General features: G+C 45.6%; 1 protein-coding gene across 1 annotated transcript; it reads right to left on the reverse strand.

Moving 5' to 3' along the window:
- Positions 1 to 429: 429 nt before the first annotated feature.
- On the reverse strand, positions 430 to 2,816 carry LOC137744572 (putative F-box/FBD/LRR-repeat protein At5g44950). Its single transcript, XM_068484352.2, has 3 exons — positions 1,284 to 2,816; positions 969 to 1,148; positions 430 to 867 (listed from the first exon to the last, which is right to left on the reverse strand). Exons 1-3 carry the CDS (start codon positions 2,259 to 2,261, stop codon positions 619 to 621), a joined length of 1,407 nt encoding a protein of 468 aa, XP_068340453.2. The 5' UTR covers positions 2,262 to 2,816; the 3' UTR covers positions 430 to 618.
- Between the last annotated feature and the right edge of the window lie 5,614 nt (positions 2,817 to 8,430).

An 8,430-nucleotide genomic window follows, 5' to 3' on the forward strand; every position in this document is an offset into this window, starting at 1 on the left:
GTTATCTCAATAATTGGAACCCACAAAGAGATTAAAAAAAAATATATTATAAAATGACATTATTATTTAACATATCGAGTGGAGCAAAAAATTATACAAAACGTCAAACTACCACATAGGCCATCAAATTTCATTTTCATGTTTTAAATTTGACATCAAAACATATATTCTTCTCATGCCAGCCTTTTATGCCCTTTTGCTTTGCAAACTCTAAATTTAATTTATACAAGATATATGAAAGAGAAATGTAAAAGAAATAGAGAAAATGTGAGTTTCTTTTTTATTTTATTTTAATGAGAGATGCTATGATGACATGTGAATGATGTTTGAAGAAAAATAAAATTTGGTCTGTGCAAAACTAAATTACTGCCTATAATTTTATTTAGTGAAAGAAGAAAAAATTGTCTTTTCGCCTTATTTTATAGGTAATTTAAATGAGAAATATTATTGGCACTCCAAATCTCATTTTACACTCCAAACTTTCAATAATTAGAAAGAAAATACATTTGTAAGGAGTGTATAATGAGATTTTTGGAGTATTACTTTCCATTTAAATTTACGGTTTCAACATTATAAAATGAAACAAAGTTATGAAAAACATCAAAACAACTTGGTTATCTAGCTGTCTTCCTTGAATATCACTGTGGCCTTGGACATCATCCTACTATCATTTAGCTTCTGTATAGCATCAGATTGCTCGGGTAAATGAATTATTGTCATTTGCTCCAGCTTCTCGGCATTCTCGAGTATGTACCTTGCAAACTCAATCCCATTCGACCCACTGGAAAGCGCTATGGTAACCTCCTCAGTTTGATGAATAAATTCCAGATGTTGGAGCTTCCAGTGTTCCACATCAAAACTAGATGACTGGAAAAGCAAAATGTCAACATGCAACCCAACTGAAATATTCCAAACGAAAAGAAACCATACAAATTCTTTAGAATGAAAAACGTAGACTAAACCCCTACATCAGATTTGGTGTCACGACTTGAGTGATAACCTATGTATAAAGTACACAAATTGGGCATTCCTCTTAAAAGAGAGACCAATGCAGGAACCAGCTCATCAGAAAAGCTCCGAATATCCATTTCCAAATACGAAAGGTTATTGAATCGAGCTTGTGTGGATCCTCCTTCCCTGAACAAAGCCTGCAATGACATAAAATGGGAAACGTATATCATTTTATTCTAGCAAGTAGCAAGTGAGAAATAAAAGATTAGTCAGGTTAAAATATATAGGTCTGAAAAGTAATATTCAGAATGAAGGATTGTTGTTCTCAGTACCTTAATGGTTGCTTCATTTATAACAAGATATTCAACCCTGTGCATACTGCAAAAAACCTTTAACAGGTTGTCAAAGTCATCTGCTTTAGGCTCCAGAAACATAGATGCTTCTTCTACACATTCTAATTTTCCCAGGTTTGCTTTCTTCATCACATTCCCCCTCCAAAACAAATATCTAAGTTTTGGAGCAAAAATATTTAACGATTTGCCTTTAGACGAACGGAATCTCCAGGAAACGCGTATGGTTTCAAGTTTCTCACCTGAGATGTTAAGATGGATTGGGGTACAAAAGCCGTCATATAGTTCAAATTTTTCCAAGGACGAGCTTTCAATGGTGATATTTTTTATGCGACCAAGACCGCAAAGAATTAATTCCTTGATGGATTTGCAGGAACATGAGATCCACTTGAAAAACCCCTCATCTTTTATTTCTACATTCATCAACTCCAAGTATTCAAGGTTGGAGGAAAAAGCAACCGAAGGTGTTTTAACAACGGAAGGCATATTAATCACCAGAGACTTCAAAGTTTCACAAAGGAAGACACTAAAGGGAAATGCTAACTTTTCCTCCAAAAAAATATCAAGGACTTCAACATTACACCTCACTGCATTGTGAATTAAATTGACTATTCGAAAATTCTCATGAACACAGAAGCATGGTGTTCGATCTCTGGTTTTGATTAAGTGACCGGTCCAAAACAGACGAAAGTACTTTATCTTATTATCCCCACGTTTAAGCAAGAACCTATCCAATGAACTCAACAACTTCAACCTAAACTCACATGTAACGTGGCTGGAACCCTTGGGTGTTCTCTTCGGTAATAAATCACCGAAATCCAATGACGGAGTTGACAGATAAAGTTCTCTGCATCTTTTGGACGCAATGCTGAAACAAGTGAGGTCCCTTATATTAAGGAACGAAAGGATGTGATGAGTAACTCCAATCGGGAGATCACTGAATCTATCTACCACAGTCATACTCTCACTACGACTTGCAGTAGCCAATATGTTATTCAATTGAACACTGAAACATCAATTAACCAAAACGAAGATTCTGAAATTAATAAGCTGTTTCGAAGTACCTAATCGCATAAAGCCAGTTTGAACATGTGCGAGCTCATATGCGTGGATGCGCCTCCAACTTCCTTTGGCCTACAGATTCTGGAATTTGATGAATTCGAAGAAGAGTGCAGCAAACCCTAGTTTTGTACTTTTTTTCACTGGTCTGTAGCAAACCCTAATTTTCTCAGCCGCAGCCCTTCGATCATTCTTCAACCTGAAGGGCACACAAAGACAAAACCCTTCTGGAAAAATTTTGAAACTCGACCGCAGCCCGATCCAATCACTATTAGAATTTGGACTCCAATCCAGCAAACGAGAACCACGAGAGCCTCTCTCAAGAACAGCAAAACCCCAATTTCGTCTCCCTTACTCAGCTCGCCATGTCGTCTTCAATCATGTTTGCCTACAAAGTCACCAAGTCAGAAGCGGTCGGTTATGCTCTTGCGGTTGGCCTTAATTGGCGCCTGAAATGACTGACTAGAAACCGTCACAAAGGGTTTATACGTACAAAGGACAAGCAAAATGAAAGGATTAAAAGCACACCACAAAGTAGCACACAAATGTCCTACTAATTTTCCTTATTAACAATAAGATTTATCAATTGTAGCATATGAAAATAAGGGTCTTTCCCGCAGAAGATTGTTTTATCTAACTACTTAGAATGTCACACAAACTTGGCTGTTGTCCCTACTGACCAGCCACCGAAAAATAATTATTAGACCGACTTACACTTATCTAAAGTCAACGAAATTTTAGATGCATATACTAGACACACAGAGCTATACTCACACAAATTTTTGGGATTTTTGAAGTTGATTTGATATTTAAATTAAATCGAACAAAAACAAGACAGAGACAAATTTTTAAGTAGTTCACAAATTAAGAAAAACGAGTTAGGGGAATTGCTATCCACCACCAAATAATCATGCAAACATGTTATGTTTCATTCAAATTCCTTTCATTTTCGGATGAAGATGCTCAAGTTGGCTCAATGTTAGAACCCAACCTATTACTTTTTCTTATGTAGTATATTAAGAGAATGACGTTTTCAACTTAACTTAGTCCCTAACATGCAATCTAGAAGGGTGTGTTCATAGATTTAACAAGTAGAAATCATTAAGAACGAAAAGAGTTTGAGTCATCACAAGGCATCGTAAGTACTGGCGTTGTCTTACTTATCCTAGAAATTGGTTCACATGTTAATCACAATTAACAAGTACTACTCTAGAACATATGTAGGTCCTCATTCGACAAGGGCAGGCACACACATATTCATAGCATTAGAATCCTAGATATGCTTACTAAGTATGCATCCATAGAAAACTGTTGACCTTAAAAATTACAAATCCTACGTGGCGCGCAGGCCGAGTAACTAATAAGCTAACTACGTCCTTCGGTCGAATGCGGGGCGTGCCAACTCGTCGGCCGAGCCTGGCCGAGGAGTAAAATATGTTGATGTAGCTTTGAGCGCGTTGCTGACTTCTTTAACTTGCGATTGCGACCTAGGAAGGAACACTCTCGGTCTCTGGGTTCTACAGCCTGAAGACAAGGCTGCCAATTCTGCGGAGTTCACAAATCGTCCGAGCCCGATTCGGTCACTGTGATTATGTTCGTGAGAGTATAAGCACGTCGAATCGAGACCAAAGTGTATGGACACAGGTACTCGAACGTGATATATGTCTTGATGGTAAACGTAGTTCGGCCGTCGGAATGCCGAACCCTGAAACTCACTTGTGAGTATCCAATCATAAAACCACTCGGCGACCAATACGCCGAGCAATGTAATTCGTAACACCTAACTATGCCGAGAAAGCTTAGCAAGGTGACCTCTGCCAACAAAGGTTCGAAAACCTTTCTCGACCGAGACTTGGATAGATAATCGGTCGACCTCGACGCAGTGCTGTTTATCCAAACTGAAGATGCTTCTTGGTCGGCTGATTCTGCGGCAGCAGTGCTGTTTATCCAAACTGAAGGTGCTCGCCGGGCGCATCCACAGTGCTGTTTATCCAAACTGAAGGTGTGTCGGCAGGAAAAGAAAAGGAAAAAATCTCAAGATGTTGAGAGGTTTTGCGCAGGGCAATTGTATGCTGATTCGAAGGTCCTTTCTGTTTGCATGATTTCTTGTATTTATAGTGCCCCATTCCTTGAAACTGACTCCGATTTGGATTGGGAGTTCTTGTCCCATTTCGCTTCTTCCTCGATCAAACCTACTCCTACTGGGATTCTGAATTTTCCTTCTTTTCGGGACTTCATTCCTTGCTGGTCGAGATTCCTGGTTGCAACACGACTCCCTCGACCTTTCTATTTATCTGGACTATTTATGATAGGATTTGGCCGACCCTGTTAGCTGGCCCGGGCCTTATTATTCGGCCCATAGTATTTGTCATCTCCTTGGGCCGAGCACATCCTGCTGCTCGGCCCAGCAATAATATTTTGGGCCCAAACATTGCCCCCTCGCTTCTGAGGTCGCCGACCATTAACTCTTGGTAGGGCCTCGACCTTGCAGAAGCGAAAACGTTTATTGCTTTTGGAACTTTACTTAATGACCGTTATTCCTGCGTATTTATGAGGCATGATTGCACTTTCCTCGTTGCCCCCAAAGCGTGGCCACGTGTCGATTCTACGCCGTTCTCAAAACTTTCAATCGTGGGCCTCGAAACCGTGCACTAACTGGAACGTCTTATCCTCATTAATGCCTTAAAACTGGCGTCGCACGCAATCGTGCATCCTGGATTTTCGACTCCTCGATCCCCTCTTCGCAGGTTCCAAAAATATTCGAAATGATTGGGAACTTTTCCCGGTTAAATTTTCCCCCAATTTCGAATTCCAGTCGTTTGATATTCATTTTGAAAAACCTATAAATGCCCACATTTCTACCATTCACATCTTACGCTTTCAGAAACTCCAAAATCCCAATTTGTTCACACTTGTTTTAAGCCAAAACCTTTCCAGTGCTTCCTTCTGCGATTTCTTCCCCAGTTTTCCTTTCTGCAATTTCTTCTTCTTCCAATGGCCTCCTTTATCTCAAAACTCTCCGACGAAATCAACAAGTGCAAAGACTTCATCGATCGGAGCGCAATCAAAACCCTACGCTTCGAGAATGACATGGCCACGACTCATCAGATTCTGGGCCCCCTCTTCAGAGATGCAGTGCCGATGTGCATCACCACCCTTCTCAAGGAGCAGTGCCTAGCACCCCTGCTTCAAGGGTTCGACTGGTCCAAATGGTGCTTGGCTCGGCCTCAAGGAGCTTGGCCCTCGACCACCACAGCCTGGGCCGCTTGGGTGGATCGAATGAGATCATTCTTCGGCGAGGAGTGGAAAGCCCTCGGCATCTATGATGCCATCCTGCTCTCGACCATGGAAATTACCATGGACAAAGAGCTGCTTATGGCGGCCTTGACCCTATGGTGTTCGGCCACCAACACCATGGTCCTTCCATTCGGACCCCTCGGCCCTACGATCCTCGACATCTCGGCCATTCTTGGGACTCCACCATCCGGCCTCCCAATCGATGCCGCTCTTTCTGGATGCCCCTCCCTCCTCGACCTGAAGGCGCTTTTCGACGAGCGGGCTGTCGAAACGCTCAGCCGAGGTGGTCGGGAGCCTTCAAGAGAAGAAGTTCAGAAGCTTCATAAGAACTTCTTTAACTACAATACTCTGATTCTCCATTTTGCCGGCCAAGGCGAGGAGAGTCTCAGGAAGGGAGAACATGAAGCCTTCCTCTTCTATTGGTACAACAAATTTATTTGTTGTACCAGGTCGAACAAGTGCTTGGTCGAGAATATGCCAGTGGCCTAGGCCCTGGCTAGTGGTCACTCTCTGGCGCTTAGCCCGGCTATTCTTGCCAACCTTTTTCGTTGCTTGGCCGAGACGACCATCAACAAGATTGACCCGCACCAGAATGGGCCCCTCTGGGTTTTCCAACTCTGGCTGCAGGTCTATTTTTCCACTCTTCGGCCTGAGGTCCCCGCCTTCCAGCGCTCGACCGCCCTCGGCCCCCAACTTGCCTCTCGACCGGCTCCTCCTCACCGGGCTGACGAGGTCCTCAAGCACTTTTTCAGTCTCAAAGTTCTTTCGGACGACGAGTTCTTGGTGTGCCGGCGCCAGGAGTACCCTGCGTCAATCGGGCTCCCGACGGCAACTTGGGCCTCGGCCGAGGACGCGGGCTTTCGTCAGTCCTGGGGGTCAATCGTACTGGCTCGCGACCTTCCCCTTGGTTGCGACGCTCGCCGAGCCGGTTGGGAGGTCTACCAGCCCCACTTTGTCGCCCGACAGCTCGGCTACCTCCAAGGTTGCCCTGTACCCCTGATCGTCTCTCGTTCCCTCCTGAGCCGGGGACGTCTTTCTGGTTCTTCCGAGAGGGAGTGCCGGACGATGGAGCAGGAGTTTCAGGATCGGTGCAAGAAGTTTCGTCTTCGGCCAACCGTTCCGGAATCCTTGGGCACCGACACGTTTGGGGACTGGTGGGACGAGTACGTTGGCGACTTCTTCGGTGCCTCGGCCGAAGACGTGGTGAGCAAAGTGTTTGGTGACCGGCCTAGACCAGTGCCCTCGACTCAACCTAAGGAGTCGGTCCAAGGTATATTGTTGACTAATTGCTTTGCCAGTTCAGAAAAACTCACTTGTCCTTGTTTCCTAATTGCTTTGCTACTTCAGGGGGTCGCGGGTCGAAAACTGTCGAGGTGGTCACCGCGGTGGCAAGGACGAAGAAGCTGGTGCCCAAGAAGGGGACCCTTGTCACCGAGCGGTCGGTCCCTGCCAAACGCCCCCACCAAGAGACCGAGCCGGCGGAAAAGGCCCCTCGCCCTTTTAAACGCGTCAAGAAATTGGCGAAGAAGGGCGACCGGGAAATTCATGTCGTCCCCAGTGACACTACTGGGACGCCTGCTCCTGCCGGCTCTCCAACTGTGCCGGCTACCCCGGCATCTCCAACCCCGAATCCTCCAGCCGTCTCCTCGGCCGATCCAATCGTCGCACCCGCTCCAGCTTCGGAGCCGGTCGTGGTACCTGAAGTGGGGAAGTCGGCTGCGCCTGCCGAAGCACCCTTGTCTCCAACGGTCGTTTTGGAGGTATAATTCTGCTTCCACTTGCTTCTTTTAGGTTTCTGGTCGTAATGCTAACTGTTTTCTCTTTTTGTTCAGGATGTCGAGAGCGAGAGTGACGAAGTCCCGCTGCAACGCCGCCGTCGACCAGTCAACTCTCCTCCCGTCCATCCTCCTCCTGTAGTCGAGGTGACCGCTCGACCACGTCCTACTGCGGCGGATCGTGGTAAGAGACCCATGGTCGATCCTGAGGCCACGGCCGAGTCACCGATCCACCCGCAGGACGAAGACCCTCCCATTCCTCCACAGGAAGTCTCTTCGGCCTTTGTAAGTATTGTTTCTTTTGTGTTTTTGAGTTTTTTGTGACACATGTTTTTTAAAAGATATTAAATGTCAGGTGCCTGAACATTCATTTCACCGGCAATTTTACGCGCCGAGGGGCGTTGTCTATATTTCCTGGCCGCCGTCGTGGCCATCAAATGTAGATAACCTCCATCGGCCGCGTGAATTGCGTAGCGGTCTAAGGCACTGGGCTCGGCCATTAAGCTCCCTGGGTTCGAGCAATGACCCAGAGGGCATGGCCGAAGTCTCCTCTCAGCAGGTCTAAAACAATCCCCTTTTTCTTTATGCACTATATCACGTCTTACTTTCCCTCACATTTTCCTTTTATGTGCACAGCCATCGTGGGAAGTGGAACTTGACGCTCTGCTTCAAAGCACGACCGGTGAGGTCGGCTTCTCTGCAGCTCCGGCCGAATCGGCAGGAGCCACGCCCGCCGAAGTCTTCGTGAAGCTGCACGAAGTCCTATCTCTGACTGCTTCCCAAGCTCTTCGGTGCAAGGGCCTTGACTCTGTTGGAGAGTGTCTCAATGACCTCGCCAGCGGTGGTCACTTGAGCCCGGAGGGTATCTCTTTCCTAACCGACCTCCTGGAGCGGACTCGGCAACACTTTCTTATCTTTGAGCGTGCCCTACAGGCCGATGACGATTTGAAGGTGGCCAAGGTCGCGCATGAGGCTGGCCGAGTAGAGATGGAGACTTT

This window comes from Pyrus communis, chromosome 12 (assembly GCF_041283825.1).
Source record: "Pyrus communis isolate YQ-2024b chromosome 12, ASM4128382v1, whole genome shotgun sequence".
NCBI classification, from domain to species: domain Eukaryota; kingdom Viridiplantae; phylum Streptophyta; class Magnoliopsida; order Rosales; family Rosaceae; genus Pyrus; species Pyrus communis.